Genomic DNA, 26,753 nt, shown 5'->3' with positions numbered 1-26,753 from the left:
TTCTTGACTGTACAAGGACACAACATGGCATGTTTCAGTCTCTAGCAGCTGCCACCACACACTTAGCCAACAGATTGATGAAACTCTGCACACAGTGAGCAACAGTTGGGCAACCAGCCCAGCCAACAGACTTCTAAGCCTTCAGCAGTTGAGGCAGCCTTATACTGGGGCAATTCAATTCTTCCAAAACTTGGTGGTTTATAATCCAAGTTCTGGGAGGGCCAGCTGAAGTTCCACATGGCCTTCAGAGTAAGAAACCACAGCAGCACACCCCAAATGCTCCCTGCAACACCAAAGGGTAGTGAGAGGAGACATGTCTGATCTCGGACCTTGGTCAAGTGAGGACAGCTGTCACTTGAGATCAAAAGAAAAAGTCCATTTAGAAAGCATGTACACAGAAGCACAAACATTGAAACTACTGCTGCTCTGCATGTTCTCAGCATCACTGTAAGGTTTGTACCTTAAACAGCTGGATAACCTGGAATGCATGCAGAGTTCTTCAATTACATTCCATAAGCTAGCAAGCAACCTAATTAAAGAGATTTCCATCAACACATTTTTGTTCCCAATTCTGCAGTCACTATTTATGCAAATAATCTTATCAACTGCTCTAATAGAAGTCACTGTGAGACAGAAGCAAGTGTTATGCTACTTAAACACAGCTCTCACTTACATATCTCCCATATTAAGGATACAGAACAATACAGGTAGGGAACCCATGCTACTAAACACAGCTGGGAAATCATAATTTTTCCTTGCTTAGGGGTTACAAAAGAAAACAGCACACTGTAATTATTATACAGTATATACTATATATTACATAGTAAAAATTAAGAACCCTGTCATCAACAGTGTGCTTTGGAAAGCAAGTGGAAGGGTGCCTTTCAGAAGCTTAATGAGAAAAGCTACTCTAAGTCAATGCCTTAGGTAGCACTGAAGTTTCATTTTACTCTCCCAATTAAACAGCAACACTCATAGACCTAATAAGTCTCATAATATTTATACAGAGCAGTGAGCTCATTCCCAGCTGAGATAACTAAAAGGTTCACTGACACCAATGAAAAATTAACCTCAGTATTTAAATTCTAGTATAGTAGGATTCATTATACACCCAGGGATACTCAAAGAGATTCTATCATGATACCTTTCTGATCTGTGTACTTTCATCAAGAAACACAGGAACATGTAGATGGTGCAAGGCACCCTGTAGGGCTGTTGCCTTAAAGAACATCAACCAACCTGAACCAAAAGGCATGTTCTCAGTATCCTAACTGGAAATTTCTCTAGTATCCTAGATGCAGACAGTTAAAAATATTGCTCTCAAAACAGACTTTCCCATTAGGATGCACATGTTTGACAAGCTTTTATGAGCATTATGTAATACTTTTGCACTAAGTGAGGGAACATAGGAGGGACAAGGAACTCCAACTTCTTAAGATTTCCAAAATGGAGGGAAGTAAATAAATACAACAAGTGTACAGCCACATTACAGCTTGAGATGTTGGCCCAAGTCATTTCTCCTACCAAACCAGTTGCTGTCTGCTGCATTTCAGAACTATGGGATTTGGTTCTACGTCAACAGAGGAGGGTCAATACAATCATGTTGTTTCCAAAAAATACACAACACTTGTAGAAATAACCTGTAGAAATAACTCAGACCAGTTGTTCGGCTGCACACTATGTATGTTGATTTTACTACTAACAACAAATGCATCTATCATGAGAACACTGGCCAGCACTGCATCAATTCTATTTTCTTTTTTACTTCCAAAATCACAGACTGCAAGAGTTGAAGATGGATATGTCACACTTCCAGTATCGACTGCTCCCACAAACCATCCATAGAATCTTTCATTCCATTGAAGAAACACTGGACAATTTAATATTTCAGGTATGTGGTTTAAATAGGAACTGTGCTTTAACATCCCTCTTATTTCAGCCAGTTGGGGCACACATGAAAAATATCTTCAGGCACTGACTCCTTGCACCAGAATTTTAAGGCTCCATTTGGCTGCTATGTGGAAACTGGAAAAAATAATGACAAACTGTACTACTCAATTAATCTTTCTTCTAGTAAATGGATTATATTCTTTGACACAGTTCACAGCTCTGTAAGAGCAAGGTCTTGAAGACAGAACAACAGAACACCTCTGATAGTTTGAGGACATTTTGTCTGGATTAGTTTGCATTCTCTCGTGTGTTATGTAAGTTTACAGAAACTAAAATTTGAGTTTTATACAGACAGGTTCTGCAAAACTGTGCATGAATGCCAAAATACTAAAAAATTACCAAGATCATAATGGAAAAGACATTCAAAATGCAAATTATTTTCAGAAAACAACTGTCAGCATATTTGCAAGTCAAGGTTTTTTAATGAACTTCATGTGTCAGGTGTTTTCTTACCCCCAATCTTCTCCATCACACAAGTATGAATCAGAATAGAAAAAAACTTTGACATGATCACACATTTTCTTGCATTGTCTGGCATCTCAAATAAACTAAAATTCTTCTCAATTAGCAAACATGGCAAGAAAAACAGAAATTGAGCATTTTGTATATCAAGTACTTCCAAGGAAAACAGCAAATTCCTAGTTTCAGCTCTCTATGCAGTATCAACCCACAAACTCTGTGGTCAGACTTATTTTAAAAGCCCTAAGCAAAATAAAAAGCCTGCCTTAGCCAGCTGCATGGCTTATCAGCCTGCTGTCATCTGCAAGGATTGTAAACATCAGTTGTGTACAGTTTGTAAGGAAATTATATGACCCTGAACATAACTTCCTCTGAGGATTTCAAGAGGAGAGATGGCTACCATTTATACTGGTCTCCTAATCTTTGTTAATAAGCAAAATCAGATAAAAGTGACAGCTAAGTTTATAATATGAGACCTTGTTCATAAGTGGCCTTGACAATGAAAATATTCAGTCTTTTCAGCAACCTTTCTGGTGCCTTCACAACTGAGATTATTAGAGTGGCTTACACAATTTTTAAAAATGCTTTGCATGCTGTTGTCACCTTTGGCATATCTCCAGCTGCTTGAGGATGACAATCCAGTACCCATTTACCTTCACACCTGCAGCAAGCCTTCCAGAAGGTTTGGTTGCTAACTGCACCTACATCTGAACAAGCAAAGGCCACTCCAAGGGCGATGGGAAACCACACATAGCCAAAAATAATTAATCTAATAATAATGCAAAAACGTTATGCACTTAATTCTGGAACAGACAACAAATCATGGCTTCACTTCCTCCAGATACCTCCTCCTAAAAATTCCTCCACAGCAACAGTTGGCAGGATTTGGATGCTATGTATGCACATATGCTGCGTATCCGAGATAAACGGGTTTCCTGTATCAAGAGCCCACTCAAAAGTTGCAGAAAACTATACCCCCCCCCATGTTTAAGAGAATGATTTCACAAGAGAACATCCACCACATAGGATGATCTGATGAATTACATCAACTCAGCTGCTTGAGGGCAGACTGGAAGGTTATTAAACACACTTTGTTTGATTTTAAGCTGTGAGTCAAAAATTTGTTGAAAATGTATGGGTTTTAATACACAGCATTATTTTGTGGGATCTTAAATTTATGGGCCATGATGCCTACTAACATACAATCCTTAAGTTCACTGATAAACATTTATATCAGAGAAACATGAGGAAATCAATGACAGGATATGTTGAGTTCAGATACACACAGTATCCTGAGGTCCAGATATTCACTTTTAAGTAATTTCAACTAAATTCTCAGCCTCCTTAGAACTGGTATAATAAACATACTGATTATTCACTTCTGCTGTTTCATGGCTGTACATACACATAAAAAAAGAAACTAGAACACTTCTATTCACACAGATCACTTTCATTCACACAGGTTTTGCTAGTGGTACAAATAGTTCCGAATTGTTTACCAAATGAATGCAAATACGTATAGCATAAACCAAAAAGTAAAACATTTGCGAATGGCTGCCAATCCCCAAGAAAGCCAAAAGAATAAGTAAAATTACTTTTCTTTCCATTGATAGCAGCCAAGCACTTCAAAGGTAAATCTCACAAGATGCACTGCTTATAGACCCAAATTCTGGGTGTACAGCAATGACACACAGCCTCTTATTGGAGAAGGGTTTTATTGACAGGAGACAGAAGCCCCCAAGCTTATGCTGAGAGTACCTCCAAAAAGACCTACTTTTTGAATAAAGCCACCTAAAGATTACTCTTGTTCAGACTGATAGTTTCAAGAGAATCGAGTTCCCTATAACCCATCAACATTTCTATTTTGGATCTGCTACCTAATTGTGTTGCACAGATGGACTAAAGACAATGCTCTGTCAAAGAGTTAATAGTTGCAATCTCAGAGGTTCACAAATAATTTCAGTAGAAGTAAATTGTCTCTCACTTCTCAGTGACAGTACAGTGAAGAGCAGTCTGCCTTAATGCACCTGAAACAATTTAAACTGGATTTTCAGAATCTTTAGCAAGGCTCTTGGTCAAAACTCTTGAATTTAACCACTATGGAGTAAGTTCAAGGTGCCAGCAGAAACCAATTAAAAGCTTTAGAATGCAAAAATATTTTCAGCAGAGGTGCAGCTAGAATGCTAAATGTCCTCAAAATGTGATCAGGAGCAAAGAGGTAAAGTTGACGCCATTTGCCAACAGTGTTTCAGGAAAGTCCCCACTGGAAACTGACACTGAAAAAGAGTGGAAGGCTCTTCCAATGTGATGGGTCTACGTCAGGTTAAGTAAAATTCAATATTGGTGAAGGCAAAATATAGAAAGGAAGAAAACCCTACCTACACGTTCAACAATAAGCTCAAATTAGCTACTACTAACTTGGGAAAAAGAGATTGTAAAGCATGATCCACCATGATCTCAAAATGCCCATTCAGTGCTCATCAGAAGTCAAAGATACAAAGCAGAATACTAAAGACTCCTAGGAAAGGAGAAGAGAATGAGAATAGAAATGTGTTATTATGCCACACTATATGCAAACATTGTGATCTCATCTCAAGTGCTGCATGGTTATAATTATCACCCCGAGAATAGAGAAACAGAGGTGTCTCAGAGAAAATTAAGGATAAAGTGTAGGTACAGGCTGACTCCATTGTAAGATTTTTCAGACTGGAGAAGAGACAACAGAAGTGAAATGATGAGAATGAGGTTTCTAAAACCACAAGCAGGACAGATGTGATGAATTTAAAATAAAAATTACAATGTTTCAGAATAAATCGTTTAAAAATTCAATAAAGGTATCAACTAGAGTAAGTTTAAGAGTGAGAAATTAGATTCTCCCCAAACATAATGAAATTGTGAAACTCAATGCCATAGGATGTTAAGAGCCCAAAGAGCATATATAAGTTTTAAAAAAACCTAGGGAAACACTTGGAAAATACTGTATTCATATTCATGCTGCATTCAATTGCAGAAAACCAGAATAAACATCAGAGAAATGAATACTACAAGCTTGCTCTGTTAGTTATGAGTAAAAAGAATTAATTTGACCATTGCTACAAAACAGCAGAGACAGGAGTAATGCAGGAACAGATTTCAGGATCTGCCATGTGGATAAAGTACACTAAACACACAGCCCCAGACATGAAAGTAGATGTGCATCTTATCAAAACCTATGGTGCTTTTTAAACCGTTCATTAAAACACTTCTAACGCTCTCTGAATTAAAGTTTTGTTGGTAAAATGTTATCTCCTCCTAGAACTCTTTTCAGAAATTAATCTGAACCTTTACAGTAGCAGAAATATCAACCACATAAAGTGGAATCACTACCCTCCTTTAAGAAATTTGCAGCTGGTTGATGAAAGTCAACTTTCTCCTCATGTGACCAGGGAAGATTTGAGAATTTTAGCTCAAGAATTTTATCTAAACACTTGCTTGAAAACTTGCCCCACAACTTCCATGGAAGTGCCATCATTCATTCCAACACTATCAATCTTTAGCTAATATGTATTCCATGAAGTTACATTACTTTAGAATATGCTGTTCTGTATGCAACATATTGCAACACAAGTTACAGCCCTCAGTTTAACAGGAATTCAAGTTTCACTAAGTCATGAACACAGCATACCTTTAAAGGTTTGTCAGGTTTTAACTGACAATCAAGTTTTGTCATTTCAAGACAAACATAAGGGACACATACTTGTCTTGGTTTCTTCCACACTAGTGGTTTTTCCTCATCAAATGCTCATATAAATGGCAATATTTTTTGTCAGACAATTCTTGCACATTAATGTATTTGGGTGTGGGAGTGGAGCTTTTGAATAATTTTCCTGAAATGTACCACTACCTATAGAAATGGAGGCTTTTAATTTAGTTTCAAGGGAACACAAGATTCCTAGACAAAGTGGTTTTGAAAATCCTATTTTTATTCTCTGTTCTTTCTTTTTTTGCTCTTGTTGTTCTATTTGCACCTTTATCTGCCATGCCTTTTTCAGGTCTGTCCTCTGCCCTCACCTCTCAGAACACAACCCCGTTGAACCACACCATCTTTCCCCTCCCACTTTTTACATTCTTGCCCAGCGTTCACATTTTCTATTATCCGTGAATAAAATAAAGGGCAGCAGCAATAAAAAACTCTCAAGACACATTCATTTCTCCAATGAAAAGCTGTAAAAGTTGCCTCATATTAATCCAGCTGGTCTTTCCCCCAGTCACTGCTTTTCTTGGTCAACCACTGCACTAAGTTTGAAATCTGGTGTAAAACTGGATTCACGAACCCCAGAAGTCATTACAACAAGATTTTTCAACCATTACTTCCCAGTCTCCTGAGGAAGACCACAAAACACCCACAAAAGCAAACTCAGAAGGGAAAAACTTATCATCACCAACTTTTCCTAGCTACTCAAAGTCTACAAGTTAGAGAGTCATAGCTCTGCTGCATATGGCCTGTGGACCAGTAAATTCAGTAAGGATTTCTGAACGTGGTAGAAATTCAGCCTTAAACAACTGAGCTGAACAAACACAAACGAGTTCAGCTAGCAAACAGTAAATGAGCTTGGCCTGAAGGGTTTAGGTGAGATAGTGCCATCTTCAGCACAGCAACTACAAGATGAATAGGACCTCTCCTCAGAACAGCACAGCAAGACCCTATGCTACCATTTAACTTCACAGAGACCTTAAAGGTCACAGCTGAAAACCACACAAAACTACTGAGCTGCTGCTGTCCCCCTCCAATCACAGATTAAAATGACAAATACTCCTGTTAAATGGCTAACAGAGCAATGAAGCAAGAGAGAGTCATTAAAATGATTGAGATTGTTCACCACAGATATCAGCTTCCACAGTGCTGCACTGAATTATTTATTAATAAGTTTCCACTGCTAAAGAAGTGTCAGCTGAACTCACTCCAGCTTCACCACTCTGTGCATACTAACAATTGCCAGTGTACAGAATATGCTTGAGGCGGGCCTTCCACAAATAATAATGGCCAGTAACATGTAAACTTTGGGTTTTTTTAAAGAAATACTACAAATATGCTAAGCAAATTAAACCTTTGCTATAGAAGAGTCACTCAGCAAGGGAAGAATATGTTGTTTGGTCTACTTCCAGTTTTATTTCTAGAGCTACCTCTTACTTGTGGTGGCCTACATCTCTGGGGAGTTTCTTGTTTGGTGGAAAAGTTGACTCCGAGACTTCTTTTCCTTTCCTTCTTCCTTCTTGACTCTCCATGGAAATTCAGAATATCATCCAAACACAACCATCTGCTTCTACACCCACAGAACCCTTCCTAGCATGGGTACACAACAGTCTGTGTAACACCTTTACTCCTCTCTGGCACCTTCCAAAAAGAAGGGAGAGGCACAGGCAGCCTGGGTGGTAGGGACCCAGCTCACTTCCAGCTCCCCACTGCTGGCACCACCAGCATCCATGCTGTGCCTTGTCACTCTCCAGAACATTGTATGTTCCTGAATGACACTGCAAACTGTTACATAAGCCAAAGTTTTATTTATCAAGCTGCATGTTATGCTTCAATGTCACGTTCTGTAAGTTTAGTGCAATTCATGACCATCTTGATATTTTTTGGTATGCAAGTGAATGTTTCCAAACCACTAAAAATTTGCATCAATCTCCTCTAAATCCCAGCCAAGGGAAACAAACACAAGCAACGTCTCATGCTCTCGGTCGGAGCACGTTTTGCCATTTATTCCAATAGAAGGTGACTGGAGTCAAGGGAAAGGAGAATTACATTCCACACTACATGATTAGACTCCATAATGTCACTCTCTTACAGCACATAGCCAGAAACCTTTAAGGACAGAAAGTGACAATGTGATCTTCCATCCCCATCTCTGGCCTAATTTGTTCATAAATCTTGCCTAAATTAACTCTTGCTTTTTAAAGTTTCCAACACAGTAAGTTGCTCTACAGATAATTATTCCTCATTGTTACAAATCTTGTAACTTCCACTCTAATGTTCTTAAGCTTCAATTTCCCCTCACTGAAAACTTCTCCTATCTGGTCCAAGAGCCCTTCCACTACAGAATTAATATTTTCCACAACCAGAAATTAAGTCACATCTCTATTGTTTCTAGAGCACAGTAACTAGGCTGCTATTTTTGACATTTTCACCTGGAACCATCTTTCCAAAGCATCACAGGGATATTCTCTGAACCATTCCCACTTAATCAACATCCTTCCTGAGCAGTTGATGTTTGTAGCTACCACACAGCTGGCACACAGGTGGGAAAACTTCCCAGCTTCCACTCACATTTAAACTGTTTTCCCAACCATACCACTGCACGGTGAGCTCCTCTTCAACAGCCCACCAAACTCTTCCTCCTCCTGATACTTTCCCTTCCAGCCCTACATGACTGGTTTTCAGAAATTTTTGCCGTCTTATCAATACAGAACTTCACTGTTTATTCTAGAGAAATCAGTTCTGTCTCCCTGTGCTATTTATTTAAAAACCTACCCACAAAACCAATCAAAATGAAATTTCCTACACATATTTTACTCAAAATATTAGTGAACAAAGCTTGGTATAACATGCTGGTGACTGTTCCATTGCATCTCTAAACAAATGGCTTTAATAAGCTTTTTAATCTAAAGCTAATACCTTATCACAACAGATGTACCTTTTAAGGACTCAGCTCCCACAGGAGAAGTTATTCCCAACTCCCAATAACATCTCTGCAATTCAGAAAGTCACCTCATGTCTCTTTCACACCTCCAGACAAACCAACATCTCTGACAAGCTTAATGAACCCTAAACCAGCAACATCCCTCTCATGTTTGCAAGCAGTGTGCCACATTTATCATGCACTGGCCTGGTACCTTGGGTGATAGTTTGTAATAGTTCATGACAGAACTGCAGCAGTGCTGTGTAAATGACAATGCACAGAACACCTGTAAAATGCTACCCAAGGATTCATCTCACAGAAACCAGTGGAGTTGCAATAGTGGGTCTTTCCATAGTCGTAAAACAAGAGGCTATACTCAAAATATTAAATTGTTCATTCATTAAGCTGGGCTAAAACTACTTCAACACAAATGCAGATGCTGTTGTAACCTAAAAACTGAATGCTCCTGTCTCCACAAAGGAAGAATAAAAGGGAGAAACATACTCAGTAATGTTTCTCATTATCATTATCATTCTCATTATTATTGATAGTTACTCACTATCAATAATCCAGTTATGGTAAATGAAAATGTCTGTGGTATCTTTCATTAAGCACAGTTAACAATTGCTCCTCCCAGCAAATATGAAATTGGATAATGTCAACAATGCCAAAAGAGAGCTGCACAAGAGTCCTTCCCTCTCCTCACCATCATTTTATTCTATTAACTTCTGTTACTGGGGAATAAAATCACATAAATAGGGTTTTAAACAAGACAGGAATAAAAAAATAAAAAAAAAAAAAGAACCCTCCTTCCTCCTCTGTCATTAGGGATCTAAAAGACTCCAAACCACATGACTAAATATATTTACCATGTTTTATTCTACTGTAATGCCAAGATTCAAGCTTGGTCCATGCACTTTCTAGAAAGTTAAGCCAATGAACAAAATGTTTCATTTCCTCTGCCCTTCCTCCCCCCTTATCCAGTACATTTCCAGGTTTAACAAGCTAGAGGATTTTAGAAACACTGCCTTCTCTCCTTCACCAAGAAGCATTTCACTACATGCACCAGCTATATTATTCATGAAGGGTAAGATCCAGCTCAATAAAGACACTAGACCTTGGCATGGAAGACAGTTTCCAAGGGCTCTAAGCCGGAGATTATTTCATTTTAAGCATTTCTGAGGTAAATTGCATTTCTTGGAGTGTTAATCTCATCATAAACCGAAGTACATGTGAAGTGAAAGAAACTTTTGTATTTAACCAAGCCAAAATGACACTCTCAAGACATTAAGCCTATAAAAAGTAGCCCCAGGTTATCAAATGCCAGCAGTATGTCAGCATCTCTGTTGTGGGTGCCAAAAAGTGATGCTGCTGACAGAAGAACCAAGTTTATCTGAAAAGTCAGCACCTGTGTTTTTGACTGAAGCTTGGTCTAGGAAGAAGAAAAACCTGTATATTAAAAGCCATTGATACCATTTTTTCACCAAACATCTGGGACATCTCACAGCATCCTTACTTTCATGCCTGCTCTCTAGTACGCAAGTGACCGATGAGAAGCAGTTCACTACATCAAGCTTGTGCCACAGTTTCCTTACAGGAGCCTGGTAAATCTGCACCTAAATTCTTACCCCTTCCTCAATTTTGTGTCATACACCACTATTTCTACAACAGGGAACAGGCCAGGGATTAACAAAAATTTAAAGAAAAGCTATGAACATCTTAATATTCACTACAGTACCATTTCTGAGCAAAACCACTTTTTGGTGTTTGCTTCAGTGCGAAAAAAAGGTCCCAGTAAAGCCCATCTAACCTGAAAAAATTTAATAAAGCTTGGCATTTCCAACACTTGCAGTTTTCTTTAAAATGTCAGCATGTTCAGATTTGTATGGTGCTCTTGAGCCTTCTGGGTTTGTTTTTTTTTCTTTCCTCCTTTCTCTGCACGGGATGAGGAAACTGAGAACTTGTCAGTTCCCAAACTGGTTTACATAAACCAGCCCTAATTAGAGCCTGAACCTGCTAGAGTCAGCATCATGAGAGGTCTCCATATTTCCCTGAGTATCTCAAAGACCACACCACCAGACATTATGGACAGAGAAGCACCTATTACTGATCTCCAAATAGTTATTGAACAGAACCCATGAAAACTCTCAGTGTAAAGGAAATTAAATTTGACTGAGATTCTATGCTGAAATATATACCTCTGGAAATTTTTCCTGCATTAGTTCTTGGTGGCAGCACAAAATTTTAGTATTGAAGCTAACTATGGAAAACAGCAAAAGGTCTAAATCTTTTACATCATTATGGAGGGACATATCAGGAACTCTGTTTTTCAAAGAAAGCCTATAATGGCAAAAAAAGTCCTCCTCCATTTTAGGCACCACTGAGAACTGCAATCATGATTTTTTTAAATTCAGTGCCAGAAATGCTTTAGAATTTTTAACATTTGCATCCATGTGATGATATTTAAATCATTATAACAAAACCACAAAGGCAACACTTCCAGTTTCACACAAGTCTCTCAAGTGACCTACAATATGCACTGCCTCAAATATCTCACTTCTATTAGTTTTTCTCTGGTGAGGCTTCCTCTCCCCAAGACACTCTTCCATCATTAAGCCAACATGCAAATTAAACAAAATACTGAGTTTTGTATCATTTGGCTTTAAAAAGACCATAAAGACAAAAATAAAAACCATTTACACTTATATTTTTCTCCACAGTATTTCAGTATTCTTTTCTGCTCCCAACCCTCCACACTATCACAACCTTCAGGAAGACTCATGCATTTTCTGTTGTAAAATACATTAGTTTCCATCAAAAGGGGTGACATGCCACCATGCTGCCCCACACCATTAATTCAACTCTTATGCTCACAGGAAAGTTGCCACCAGCAGCCACCGCCAGCAAGATCCTGCTGAAAAAACTGCAAAAGTCTGCTGGAATTGATGAGTGTGCTCATTACAAAATATTTTGTCTCCACTATTGACAGTGTTTTCAAATCCTGTCTCTCACATGGTAACATTGAGTCAGGCAGAAAAATAAACATTTCCACTACCTATTTAAAGCTGAAGCTCACTAATTGAAAGCTTGCTCTCTCTTGGACGATGCAGAAAACATCTTAAGCAGTGCTAGGCAGACATCATGATGTATGACAGAACACCTGATTGCAGTCAGGTGCTAGACCTTTACCATTTCATATTGGGTCACCCCAACATTTTCTTGCTTTTCACATGGTCCTAGCTAGCTGAATTAGGAGCACTGAGATCTCTGAGATGTGTTGGATTCACCTCAGAACACCCAGGCATGCATTTGCTGCCCTGCTGACAAGCTTGGCTCGTTAGACCAGAACAAATTTCTAGCAATGGCCTGATTTGTACACACAGTAATACAGGTGTAACTACAAGGTGGTTTCCTTTTGGACAGCTGAGTGTACAGAAATAGAAGAGAGCCACAAATGCAAGAGCAGCAGTGGTTTAGCCAGTAGCCCAGCTAGCCCTCCACAAGGCAGGAGCAGTGCTGCTGCTCAGGGCAGCAAGCAGATGGAGGGAAGCTGAGCACTTTGGCAAAGCTCTGGGCCCATGAGGCTGCACAGGGAGAGCACATGCAGAAACAGTGTGAAGAAAGGAACTGTCACATGGGGACTGAACAGTAAATAATTCTCAGGCTAGGGCAAGTGTTGAAGCCAGGACTGAAACAGAAGGCATCAACTGTAAAAAAGGATGTACCAAAATGCATGAGCAACAACACTGGCTCTCTATACCTGTCAGCTTGAAAAGGGAAAATTCTTCATCTATGGAGAATTTATGGAGCTTAAACTTTCTATACAAATTATGTTGGACTGAGGACCAACGGGACATTTTAATTCAATCATTGATAGGAATGTTTCCTTAAAGAAAATTTTTTACTATGTACTCTGAGTTGAACAAAAATCCATTTTCATTTCAGTCAATAAAACTTCCAGAATGACCAACAATTCATACAAACTACTAGTAAGTTATGCAGTACAAACGAGAAAGGAGCTGCTGTCGAAATGAAGGTTTCTCAATAAGACAGGCTATTATTTAACATCAAGCAAGTTCAAATGCTTAACAAATTCATTTTGGAGTAAAAGAGAGCTGTGGTGCCATTCTGTCAGTGGCAGCTGTGTTTTGAAAGGTTCTTGCCGCTCCCTTCTGTCCCCTGATACTCATTGCTGCACTCAGAGGTGCCAATACAATTGTTTGCATGACTGTGCTCTATTAAGGGTTTTAAGAACTATCCCATTTAAAGTGGAAAAGGCAAAACCAAAACAGTAAAAATATCACAATAAATTACTTTAAAATAAATATATACAAAAACCATACAAAAAAAATACTGATGAGGCAAGTTAAGACAGAAGTAACAGAAACATCTTAAATTGAATCATTCATGTCTGGCAAGAGACTACACTCCCTCCTCCTTCTTCCTCCTCCCCTTTTTTCCAAGTATTCCCTTCCCCAAGAAGAAAAAACCCCACCCATGCCTAACAAATTCTGCTGTTAAGAGCCTGGAAGAAGTACACAGAATGCAAAAACCAACACAAGATGGAATCAGGTCGTTCCTCCTGGTCTTCAGTAAGAGGTAAGATGGAACTCCCTGCAACTTTCACTCTAAGACACAAGAGGTAGCAAATAGGACAGAATATATGGGGGAAAATAAGAGAAGCACTGAGGAAAGCAGAGAAGGCAATGTTTGCTCAAAAAAAATCCCATAAATTATTTTCTCACCCCCCCCCCCCCAAAAAAAAAAAGTAATTGAAGTTTACTATATTGGTTAGAAGAAACCATATTACCATGTTTGTGTAGCAAAATCTCCTGGTCTTGTGTCTCTATTTGAACAGGCACATTTTATGACAATTCAACATTCCAGACAAACATAAAACATTGATATGAAACAAGGCTGAGCTCAAAAGACTAGCTTTGACTATTATTGCTGTGTCTTCTGATTAAATATACATAACACCTGCTGTAATGTGTAAAAACAGTGGAAAATCTAGAGGGTTTACTTGTTTAAAATAGAAATTGATTGCTTCATGAACAACCCACTTACCAAAGCAGGATTTTTATTTAGAAATGTGCCATTTTCCATAAACACCAACAGAGAATAGTATGAGGAAGCCTGCAAGATTTTTTGGATGGCAAACAGACTATTGATATGGCTATCAGAGACTACATCATCACAAGTCATGCTACTCTTAACTCAATTACATGGCCACTGAACAATTTCTGCATGAACATAAGTGTTTAATTAAAAATAAAATACACTCAGCATGTCCTTTTTAACTGCTCAATATAAAAAATATCTGACACATTAAGGAGAACCCCCACCTGCTCCCCCAAGAGACTATGAACAGGAGTCTGAGACATGCACAACATTTATTGTTAATAACATATTCCATTGGCTTTGATATTCTTTCATGAAAGCAAATCAGAAAAAAAAAAAAAACAAATAAATGTTCTTTTAAAATATTTAGGTTTCAAGCAAAACTTCTACTTCAATATTTCCACCTAGCTTGAGACAACAGAGCTCCAATTTAAATGTTCTATATTCTTTAGACTGGAAGAGAAAGGAAATTTCTGCCTCAACAGTTTTGAAGCAGTAAGGAACCCAATCCAAGAAGTTACAAAGGATGCAATAATGCCACTTGTCTTCCACTGCAGAAACAAATCAGGAAGCACCAACAAGCTTATGACCTTATACCATTTCCAAGCAAGATAAATCATACTAAAGTTGGCACAATAAATACACTGCAGGTTTTACAGACAGGCCAAATGGGAACCTTAGTCACTGGGGTTCCCCATCTCATGAACTCCACATGCTCCCTGTTCTTTCCTGCTGACAGCCTGTGTTCCTGCTCCTTCCCACTGCAGGAAAAGAAACCTAAGGAAGGCACTGTAGAATTACCAGAGTAAAGCTGCTCTCAGATTACTGCATGAGGTAGCTCCCAAGGTGAGCACAATAGAAACAGAATTTGAGACAGCACTTCCAATTAAACTTTAGGAGAGTTCATTTGGCCAAACCAGCACAGATAGGCTTCAACCTTTATGCACCGTTCAGTCATGAAAAATAAACTACCTGATTGAATATTGTCTCTTATCTCCCAAGGGAGGGGGAAAAACCCCAAAACCAATCCAAAACACACATGTTAATGAATTATGAGCATAACCCAGCACTACATGCCTCAGCCTAGATGGGGTTTCACAAACACCTGCTGGTTTGGGTGGTTGTTTTCCCTGTCTGCAACAAACTATACTTAGCATGCACCTGTGCTTTTCACCTGTCCTCCTACAAATAATTCCATCCACAAGAACTGATCTTAAACACTCTAAGAATCCAAATAGCTGCTGGTATTTAATTCATTACTTTCATCCTACTGGTAATATCCTCATTTTTACCAGCTCTCTCAAAACTAAAAGCATCAAATCTCAAAATACATTTTCATAAACCCCAAGTCCACTAACGCATTAGAAATATAATTTTTGATTAGGAGAAATGGAAGTACAAGCTATAAGTATTCACTCAATTCAGCATACTTGGCTTCATAAAACATATTAACTCTTGCACCTGCATTTGGAAGATGTAAAATATTTATTTCTTCTGAAAATATCTAGAAAGCTATTTAACTTTCATATTTACATATCATATTTACAGAGAACAAGTTTTACATGTGGCCTCCAAGGCTGATACTATTTAGGAATGAAGGAAAATACTGAGGAATATTTCTGAAGTATCTCATCTAAGTCACATAGATGTTTTTACTGAATATATGATCCAACATAAGGCTGCATTCTATTCTTCAATGACTGAGTTTTATTTCCAAATATAAAATAATACAACCATTCTAAATTGTTAGTGCAGTTTCACACATCAATAGAATGTTTCAATGATGGCTTTTGCTCATTAAAAAATACATCAAAACCATCATTTGAGTTTTATTTTAGAAAAAATCTGAAGGATCCTCTTTACGGTTTCTAGACCTATCTTCACCTGATTCCTCTGCTTAAACTTTATACATGGTAAATACTAAAGAATCACAAGAATTGGTCAGTACAGAAATTTTTTTCAGTTTTGTTTCTAAGTTTCTAATACTCCCAGGATGTTAAGAAGATTATACCTTCAAGTGACACCGTCTGCTTGGAATCCAGTCAATTCAAAAAGAAACTGGATTTACTTTCATTTCACATTCCTCAGCTTTCCTAATCCTTCTGACAAATTTTACAGTTTTAAGAACATGGTCATGGTAGAAGCAACAAAGTAACTGCTCACAGAGGCAAACAGTAGACAGACTAATAGAATTTATTTTCTTGAAACTTTCTTGCTTGTATTAATATTGGATAAATATTTCTTGAGAAAACTTTGATTACCATGTTGATAAGCATTTATGTAATTTTTAAAACCAACTTACTATAAAAAGCACACATACTCTGAGAAGACAAAGGAAAATTATCCTTTTTTGTTCTTTCAGAATGGAACAAATTACATCTTCTAAAAATTGAATGTCAATGGCTGGAAGCCCAAATCTGTTTCATCCTTCACCACAAGCACAGGAAGTAAGGTCACTGACAGATTTTAATTGAAAACATCTTCAAACCAGACTTCTGCTCTAGATCAGGATTTTGTTCTGTGACGTGCAATTTCTATCCTAATATATCACACAAGATAGTCCCAATTCAGCAGCAGCTTCAGTTTTAAGTACAGCCATCACTGGAGAAGTTACCCAACCAGAATCCAGTGTAGCTGACAAACAACGGCCTGCCTCCCATTCAAAAAGTAACCTAATACCAGCCCAGAGGGGTCTGCTACATAAATGCTTGGAGCTTTGTCTCCAAGCAATGCTCAGCTGTATCCTTGTGGCTTTGTCGTTGAGCAGAGCTCGCTGCAATCTGCATACACGAGGAGGAATTTATTTACAAGAGAATTACGAGCCACAGGAAAAGGTGAGACAGGCTCAACATCTAATCAAGTTCACACCCAACCACCCTGCAGCACTAAACAGCTGCCTTTAAATAAGGAAAGAACTTTAGAGACTCTCCACATACCAGCTCAATACACAATTGGCTGGGGAGCAAAAAAGGGAGAGCCTTCTTTTCCTATTAGAATTTGTAACAGTTTAAATTTCTTATTCCATATCAAAAGATTCAGTAAGAAATTCAGTCCAAGACGGTGTGAATTAAGAAAAAAGAGGCTGAAAACAAAATCTGTAAATTGTATCAATACTGCTTAAGAAAAATAATCTTTACCTGTACTATCTACCTGTTCTATGTGACCATTTATTTTCAGAGTGCATTTAGAGTTCTCGAGTTTATCTTACCAGACATCTGAGAGTTTTCTGTTATAACTGAGACCAGCTACCCATTTAGATAAAGCCCTTCTCCACAGCTCTAAGGCAAGCTCTAAAGTGAGGATGCTTAAGTCAAATATTCAGAGCAGCCACAAAAACCCCTCCAAATCTGCAACATCAAGCAGCCCTCCTCTTAGCTCAAAAAACTTCCCAACTCAGCCTTCTATTATTGATACCCTGATCTATATTCCCAATTTCACCCGCTCTGAGTACAGCTCCAGCCCAGTGTTATCTCTGCTGTTCCTTATTTCAGTATCCTCCTGACCAAAGTTCGTATCCCCCTCCTTGCTCTCACCCTGCCACACCAACGAATTTCAGAGAGAGGGCACAAAGACAGCCCCACGCTGCTTTAACTGTCCAGAAAAGCTTTGTCAGAACTGAGAACTTGACACACCTGAGCCCAGCCCAACAAGCTCCCAGCTCTGGCCAGGACACCCCTGCTGCTATCCTAGCACTTGCTGCTCCAGTCAGAATGCCAGGTGGGAGAACTGATGTCTCTCAGCTTCTGAAGAGCTAAAGATTTGTCTTCTCCCTTTGACACAGACCCACAGATGGCAGCACACAGAACGTGGCAGCTGAAAGCTTTGGTCTGGTGCCATTTCTTTGCCCAGTCTCCCAATTGTCTTGCATCACTTTGGGCCTCTTGCTTGCACCATCACTCCTTTTGCTAAGGACAAGGGCAAATCCTACATTCTGTGCCAGGATGAAAAAGTTCCCAGCTTGACCAACTACACATTTCATAGAAATACCAATAAAGTGTTTTGAGCTCAATACTGGCTCTCTCTCCCACCTCTGAGATACAAAAACACTAGTAATAATTCAGTTGATGAATAAAGACATGCAGACTCACATCCATTCCACTTAGTAGCTGTTGTCTCAGTGATAGTGATAACCTCTCAGTGAAGCAGCATTCTAAATGGCTTCACAAACTGACCTCGCACAGAGAGCAACTTACAAAGTCAGGGTGTTCATCCTGCCTGTTAGTACCATGGATAAAAAAACTATAACAAGGATTATAAAATGTTCTCTGAAACCTTAAAAGATGTTAATCCCAAAAATCAACCAACATGAAAACCACAGATTGTTTTTTCACCTCATCAGTACACCAAAGTTCTCAGTAATTAATGATATTAGTCCCAATGCTGCAGTCTGCACATAAATGACATTTATTTATTTGTTATTTATTATTTGTAGTATCTCACAAAAACAAAACTGCAAAGTATTTCATATCATTGTTACAATCCTCTTCTGTTAGGTCATTCTACAAGCTCATGTCAACTCCAGTGACACATGACATTATTGCCCCAAACCATGCAATTCACAGTTTCATTATCCCCACTGTTAAAAAGATCAGCAGTTAGAAAACCTGTCTTGTCCACTTGAATTCAAGTCTTCTTTTCTTCCTCAACATAAACAACTATTTATTCCATCTCCCTTTATGTTTAATATTCTATACGTTTGAAAAAAGTCCTGTCCACCTGGAATTTTTTCTAGATTATACAGTCCCAATAGTTTTGTGAACAGAACTGTCTCTGGTAGCCTGTGCTCCTTGAAGGCCAAGGCCCTTTACTAGACACAGCATTCCAGCTGGAGCTCTTCTGCTATTAAGAAAACAAATGAGTTATTACACAGGATATGCTCAGTTCAAAACCAATGTGTTCATGAGGCCCAGTATCACTGGGATCCTGTTGAATCCCATTCTGTCCATGATCCCTGATAGACACCAGGCCCCTAAATGCAACACTACTGCATTGTCCAGTCCCCATCCTAGAGCTAAGCAGGTTTTCAAGTCCTTCAGTATGACACTATTATGCATGTTCCTTACTGAAAAGCATGGATTTCAGGCTCTTGATTTACTGTGTTTCCACCATTCCTCCCTCCTGCTGCCCTTACTTGCAGGTGAATTTTAGCCTCTTATCTATTTCAAACCACAAGACCTAACATGCTGTCTTGAGCAGATGGCTGAAGCCAAATCAAAGCTCTATACAGGATATTAATTCACAGAAGAGACGCCTCTCTAAACCAGAGGGGAGAATAGAAAAGGACTAGAAAACAGTTTGCACATGAAGAGCAAACAGGTAGAGGATGTAAGCTGAAACTGCTAAAACTGAAAGTGAGCAAACATCAGTAACCATGATTTCTTTAAAGAATATTTGATTTATAAAAAACTCCAACATCAAAATCCTACTGCACTTCGATACAGCATAATACATCTTCCCATCTCTAAGGGAAGTTAACTCCCTAAAAAAGTCTTAGTGTGGTAAATACATCATGCTACACCATCACCGGTTACTTTCTATTTGCTAACAACTAGTTTATTTCTTATACTTGTTTTCTGTAGAGTCAAGTTCTGCAGACTGGTTTATCATCTGCTGGATCTTTTTCTGCTCTCAAGACAAAAATCTGGCTTTCTGACCAACTTTTTTTGCTCACTGTTATTGCATCTGGACATTGCTTAGGATCTCGAAAATCAAATGAGGAACTGCATCTGAGAAATCACATTTTACAAATGGCAAAACTAAGAAACAAGGTCAAATTCTGAGAGCCTAATCTGAAACATTAATTAGTATTTAGAATTTAAGACACAACATCTATTTAAGAACAGCTTCCCCTGATTTTTTTGGCAGCTGGAAGCACTCAGTATTTCTGCAACACAGATCCCAGAGGTCTGACATCCAGTAAATGAGGAACACACACAGCTAGTGACCACCTGTGGCAAGCTTGGTTTAAGCAACTTGAGCATCACTGAAACTCTGCAACAGCAACACAATTCAATTGTCTAGGACAATTACATTAACAGCAAAACCTTTATTCAAACTTCCCTGCCCCTCCCTTCATGTCACACCTCAAACATCTGCTACAGAAGGAGCAAGAGTCCTACAGACTTCTTCATTTGCTACCCAGTTCCCATCTTTCCCCAGAACAGGATCAGTCCTTGAGCACAACGATGGTGCTGTCTGTGTGTAGGTGTGTGCATGTGCAGGTGTCTCTATAGCTATAAATATTATCTGTATGGATACATGCCTTGTCACCATAGCTGTACAACAGCTTGCAGGTACAGAAGTTTACAACTGTATGGGTTAATAGGTTATTTTAATGTCAATATTTCCAACTCGCTGATTTTTGTCTCTGCAGTCTTCATATGCTGCTACAATTTTTGTGGCGGAATTTTTCCAGTTCTTAAAACAAACTTAGAAAAACACTTCTGTCACAAGGCTGATTCATGCACATTCATGAAATGTTCTAAGCAGCAGCAGCAGATTATCATGCTTCTGGCTAAGAGGAGAAAAGGACCAACACTCTGAAGCCCTAAAATCTGTGCCAAATTCTGAAGGAAGTGTCCCAGAGCAGCAGGCACACATTTTCCCATTTCTAAATTGCAAGCTTGATGCTTTTGGTCACATCTCCTCCAGACTTGTCCCAGTCCCTTGTCTTCCTTGTCTTCTGATTCATCCTTTCAACACTATTTTCTTTGATGCTTATTTTCCTTTTTTAAACTGAGTCCATCTGTGTTTCCCAGTGTGCTTATCCTACCATCAAACTGCATTGCTTGCTTCACCTAGGATTAATTTCTGCATTGCAGTTTCCCTCATCTACAGACCTATTTTACACTGCTGACCCACTGTCCTGCATCCTACTCTTTGTGCCCTGCCAGTTCCAGTTTCTTTCATCTGACAAGGCTTCTTGCAATTTGTGTCTCTTCCCCTCCTACAACTTCCAGGTTTCTGGACATAATCTCATCAACAAGCTGAAGAGTGACTGGAAAGATCCTCAGACCCTACTCCAAATTAAACCTGAGTCCCATGTTGGCTCCTTCTAAAGACTTATTTCTGTTTGCCCCCTTGGGCCTGATGCAATCAAAGACCACCATACAACAGAGCACCAGAAGGCAGATGCCAAAGACACCCTAAAGAAAGTAAAGCATTACATAACAGACACATGGCCTTAAAAACAAGGCAGGCAGGTGCTCAGTTCTCAGTCCTGAAGCTCAGTCCAGTCCCACTTCTGGAGCAGCTTAGACAGACTTTCAGAGCAAAGTCCAATCTTTCACCTACCATTCTGGACTACGGGAAGAGTGCTGAGTACATCTGCCCAGGCAACACATATACACCAGGTCAGTACTGACAGGTAGGTGAGAATATCCATATTCAAGAACAGCCCACAAGAATAGTCCATATTCAAACTTCAGCCAAAAAAAAAAAAAGTCATCTTCTCTAATCTAGCCATGTCTACCTAAATTCAGTCATTACATTTCAAAAAAGAAAAATCACTTTTAAAGCAAGACTGGAGAAAACATCCCCTCAGAGCAGACACAATCCAGCAAAGTTTAACTGCACTGCTCCAAAGCATAAGGGTATTAAAGTTGTTAAGAAAAGAAGCTGGCAGAACTCAAAGCAGAAGCCATTGTTTTCCTCTTGCCTCAACATCAGCAGTTGCTGAACTCTTTCAACTGATATTTTGCAAAGAAGAAAAAGCTCCAGCCCGTAGCTAAATGCACACTTTACAAAATTTCAATTGAAATATTTAAGTTTGTTCTCAACTCCACTGCAAAGCAGAAATATTTCTTAGACACACCTTACAACTTAAGTAAGATCTAGGACAGTCAGGCCCATTTCCAATATTTATTTGGGCATTTTACATGCCATTAATTACACTGACAAATGAGTACTGATAGTCAAATTTATCTTTTCTTTCCCCCTAATCTCATGTGCTACCAAAAAAAGACACCACTAATGAATTGCTCTTATAAAAGGTTTTTCCTTAGTCTTCCAAAACAGCTGTCTCCAGTAACATCAACAGCTGAAAACACATGATTGATACTCCCTACATATATACATATTTGATTAATACTCCCTACATATAGGGAGTATCAATCAAATTTGTTATTGAGTTCATGTGTGTTTGGCAATCACTGCAAAAAAGCATAGAAATATATGACTTTTCAAGAGCTAGAAAGGCATCATATCAGGTAACTCCAGAGTGAAAAACTGTCCATACTTACAAGGACTCCATGAGAATGGGATTCTTCTACATGAGCCAAAATAGAAATTGACTGCATAATTAAGTTCATTTAATGCTACTGTTTTACTAAACTAATACAAAATTTCAAGGATAACCATTTCCTTGCAGCTTTTTTTCCTCATACCCAGGTTCCCAGGACACACTGTATTTAATAACTCTTATGCAATTAGCATTCATCATGCTGTATGCCACAACAGGCCAGGCTGGAGACACACTGGTACTTAAGGACACCATCCACAATAACTCTTACACAACCAGTGTTATTCATTCTGTCTGCCACGATGGGCAGAGCTGGAGACTCTCTGCTAGTTTAGGACATCAGCCACAATGAGATTTACTTTCAAATGAAGGAAAGCCATGTCTCCCACAGCTGAAGTGAGACTGTATTATTAAGAAGTCTATTCTGCTTCACTTCTCTCCCAAGCAACTCCCACACATGCACACACATTGTGAACTGACAAGCAAGAATTGGGATGTCAGAACCTGCCATTTACCACAATCACCAGCTTCCCAAGACAAAGATTTGTGCTGCAGCAGGAGTCACTGCTCTTTAGTGTGCCCAGTTCCTGAAATCTATCACCCAAGGTAGGTCAAAGCCTGCTTTGCTAAAGTCATGCTGTATTTCAAGTCCCAGCCCTGCCTGAGAAGTCAAAGACTTTGCTTCACAAAAAGCACTCACAAAACAGACATCACTGAACAAAAAGCTGCACTGTCCACTAGCTTGTTTAGCATTCTTACTTCTTGAAAGAACATGCAAACAAAAAACACATTTCCTCTGGCAGGACTACAAGTGTAGTTTGTAGACACGAGGCTTGACATAAATAAAGCTAGCACAGCATAGAAAGCAGTCATAAAGAGAATCCTCCAACCATATGGGTCTTCTGTGAAAATGAACTGGAAGCAAGCTTGACAAGCTCAACTGGCCACAAGAGATGTGATGCCAACTCAAGTGTTTGCAACAGACTAATGCAATTAAGTTGAATAAACAATATCCTGCAACTCTCCCATAAGACAGCTACATCTGATTCCCTGCCTGACCTCCACAACTTGCCCTTGGTCCCCGAGTCTCTGAGGAGACTCACTGCAGTCTTTTCAGAGTCCACAACACAGAGTTCTCCTCCCTCCCATGAAAACAGCACGGCGAGACAAGATAAATCCTCCTGATTGTCAGTGCGGGAGTTGTGCAGATTGTGCAATGGAACAAAAGCAAAAACACAGCCTGTGCTGAGCAGCAAGAAATTCAAATAGCCTGGCCAAGGCCCTGTTTCGCTGAGGTGCTCAAAGGCAAACCTACCTCCAGCACACTGGTGCCCAACCACATACTAAGAGCACAGCATCTGCTTAACTGGAGAAGCTGAAGCCCTGATTCAGCAACATGTGACTCTTGTGGGAGCTGGATCAAGCATTCCAAAACCCAAGTTGTTTAACTACTAAATTTTCTTAAGTATTGTCCTTGCTATTTCAACTGCAGTAAGTGGCCATTCCACTCTTACTGTATGTTCCTTCTGTGTAACTCAGAGCTATAGGAGTTTGCTCTTGCTGTCCCTAGACTGGTCAAGACCATATAGCACTGAAAGGCAAATGAACTGCACCCTAGAGAGATTTACAGGAATTGTAAATCTGTTGATCAGTTAAGTGAATGCTGCCCAAACCTAGGGCATTTGATCAGTATACAGCTCTTCTGTTTCACAACATCCATTACCCCATCAAAACATTCAACACTGAAGATAAGACTATGATAAAGATGGTGTTTTCTAAACTTTATGGGCCCCACAAAGAGAAATCAGACTTCTGCCATGCTTTTAAATAAAGCATTTCACCTTAAGAAAAAGGAACAAAATATCCTTGCTCTCTTCAACTTACAGACTTTAAATCTCTGCAACCAATGGGCCATTTCTGAGATGCCAATAAAAAAAGCATCCTCTGAAGAGCAAGTTTACTCACAGCATCCTCAAGTTCATTGCACATGATTCACATGCCCAGTGGAAATTGAAAAAACATAGAGGACTCTCAAATCAAAACAGCTTAAAGGCTCCTGCCCTGGACTGAGCAGGAAAGCAGCGCTTTGGGCAAGATCTGTTGTCTCTAAGTACTCTCTTCCAGCAGCTCAAACACTGGCTGAGTTACATAATTTTTCTACTGCTGTTTTCAAGTTATACAAGAATGCACAAGAATCACACAAATGTTTACAGAAATTCACAGCCACGTTTCATTAAAAGCTACTATATACCAGAGAAACAAACGAGCCCTCAATGACTTACTATGAAAACACAGAAGAAACCCAGCCATTCTGAGAGGCAAAAAAAAAAACACAGGTAAATTTCCAACTTACAAACCTAGTGCTTTGCCTTCTATTTGTATGCAAAGCCTGTTTTATTTAAGAAAAATCACTGAGGTTTACACTGGAATATCAATTTTCATGTAGCCTGGAACATCTCTCGTAGGCTAGGACGGGAGCTGGAGGAGAGTGTAACTTCTCTGAAAAGCTAACTAGTCACCTCCAAATCATGAACTACTTTCTGAAGTGGAATAAAGGATTATTATAAAGAGATAAGCATGTTTTATAACACCAAGGGTTCTTAAACACCCAACAATAATCACCACAATTCCTGTGTTTGAACAAAAGAGTCAACACTAATTGGTCTGCTTCATGACACAGGTTACTGCAGGCTCTTATCACTTATTGCCACTTATCAACAACTTTCTGATGTTGAGTAAAATGTATTACTTTATACCTGTTATCTACTAAAATGAAAATCTAATCACAGCAAAACTGTACCTTTCCATGAAATGATAATTATTACTATTTTTTTAAAGTATTAAAGATGAACCAATAAGTGCTATGGGACCAGAACCAAATGAGACATCTTTGTGATTAAACTGCCTGCTTAACTACAGACTAATTTTGAATACCTAGAGCCACAAGAGAAAAGACGAGAGAAAAAAAAAAAGGGGTCACTGATTCATGATTTTTCCGAAACACCTACTGAATACACCACCCTCTGGAGCCCGAACCGTTCTCTCCACGCACAAGTCATGCCACGGCTGTGCTTGGAAAGTCGTATTGGGCGTTTCGAGAGGTTCCGAATGCCTCCTTACTCGAAAGCTGGAGGAGAGCCAGGCTGCCCTGAACGTACCCCGCAGGTGCCACCGCAGCCCGACACGGGGCAGCTCCAGCCGCCCCGGGCGCTGAGGCCACAACGCGCGGTGACCACTGCCCGGCACAGGACACCCTCCAAGCTCGAAACGCCGGCTGTCCCCTTTGTCCCCGCACGGCTTCTCTCCTCCTCCGCGGCTCGGGTGCCAGCCCCCGAGCCTGGGGCTTGCCGCGGCCCCGCACCGGAGCCTTCGCGGTCTGCCTGCGAACAATGCGCGCCTTTTCTGGCGGAGCTCCCCGGCCGCGCCGCGCCGGCCCCCGCCCGCCGGCACCGCCGCATTGTTACCGGCGCTGCCGCCCCCCGCACCGCCCCGCTCCCGGCACGGCCCCCGGGCCCCGCACACCTGCCCCCGGGCCCTCTTTGTTCCCTTACCTGCGGCGGGAGAGCCCCGCAGCGCCGGCACGGCGAGCAGCAGCGGCAGCAGGGCGGGCAGCGCCGGCCGCCACCGCGCCGCGGCCACCGCGAAGCGTGTCATCCCCTCCATGGCACGGCACGGCCCGGCCCGGCGTCAAGTCATCGCGGCGGTCCCCGCGTCCCCCCCGCGGGGGGCTGGAAGGGCTGGGCGGGCTCGGCGGCTCCTCCCGGGCGCATCCACCGCCGGCGGGGCTGGGACGCCCGCGGACGGGAGGCCGCCGCAGCACCCACCCTTCCCCACGCCCACCCCGTGGGGAGCCCTCACGGGGGCAGCGCCGCGGCGCCTCCCAAGAGCGGCGGGGGAGGGCGAGCGGTGCGGCTCGGCGCCCGGAGGGCAGGCGGAGGGGCAGCCCCCGCACCGCGGGACAGCGGGGCTCCTCGGCGGGACGGCTACGGCCCTTCACGTGTGAGAAGGCGGCGGCAGCCCGGACCCGGCACCCGCTCGCTCCCCGCCCGCCGGCGACGCGCTGCCCCCGGCGGAACCCGGCGCGCGGCGGCGCGCACAGCCGGCCCGCCCGCCACCTGCGCGCTCCCGGCCGCGTCCGCGTCTGCGCGGGGGCGCGCCCGGCCCGCCTCCTCCGCCGGGGCGGTGGGAGCGGGGGCAGGGCCGTGAGGGGCGGGACGGCTGCGGCTCCGCCCGGCGCCTCCCGCCCGCCGCGACCCGGGACGGCGCTGGAAGTGCCCCGGGATGGCCGGTGGCTGCCGCTGTCTGCTCCCGAACCGGGGTGCCCCTGC

The 26,753-nt window shown here is 40.9% G+C and overlaps 1 protein-coding gene across 6 annotated transcripts in view; it reads right to left on the bottom strand.

The window, feature by feature from the left end:
- The window catches only part of KIAA1549 (KIAA1549 ortholog), a 143,050-nt gene extending 116,508 nt beyond the window's left edge, over positions 1-26,542 (bottom strand). For 3 of the 6 annotated variants that reach the window (XM_071422382.1, XM_071422385.1, XM_071422387.1), the window contains exon 1: positions 25,977-26,542. In XM_071422382.1, coding sequence (XP_071278483.1) covers positions 25,977-26,088 — 112 coding nt within the window. In that variant the 5' untranslated portion in view covers positions 26,089-26,542. The remainder of the gene's footprint in view (positions 1-25,976) is intronic. The other 3 variants (XM_071422383.1, XM_071422384.1, XM_071422388.1) reach the window with 1 other exon arrangement.
- Positions 26,543-26,753: the final 211 nt, after the last annotated feature.

This window comes from Agelaius tricolor, unplaced genomic scaffold, assembly GCF_023055355.1.
Source record: "Agelaius tricolor isolate 1412-34295 unplaced genomic scaffold, bAgeTri1.0.p SCAF_3, whole genome shotgun sequence".
Taxonomy (NCBI): domain Eukaryota; kingdom Metazoa; phylum Chordata; class Aves; order Passeriformes; family Icteridae; genus Agelaius; species Agelaius tricolor.
The sequence above is the reverse complement of the archived record's forward strand: the minus strand, read 5'-3'. Positions and strand labels throughout refer to the sequence as shown.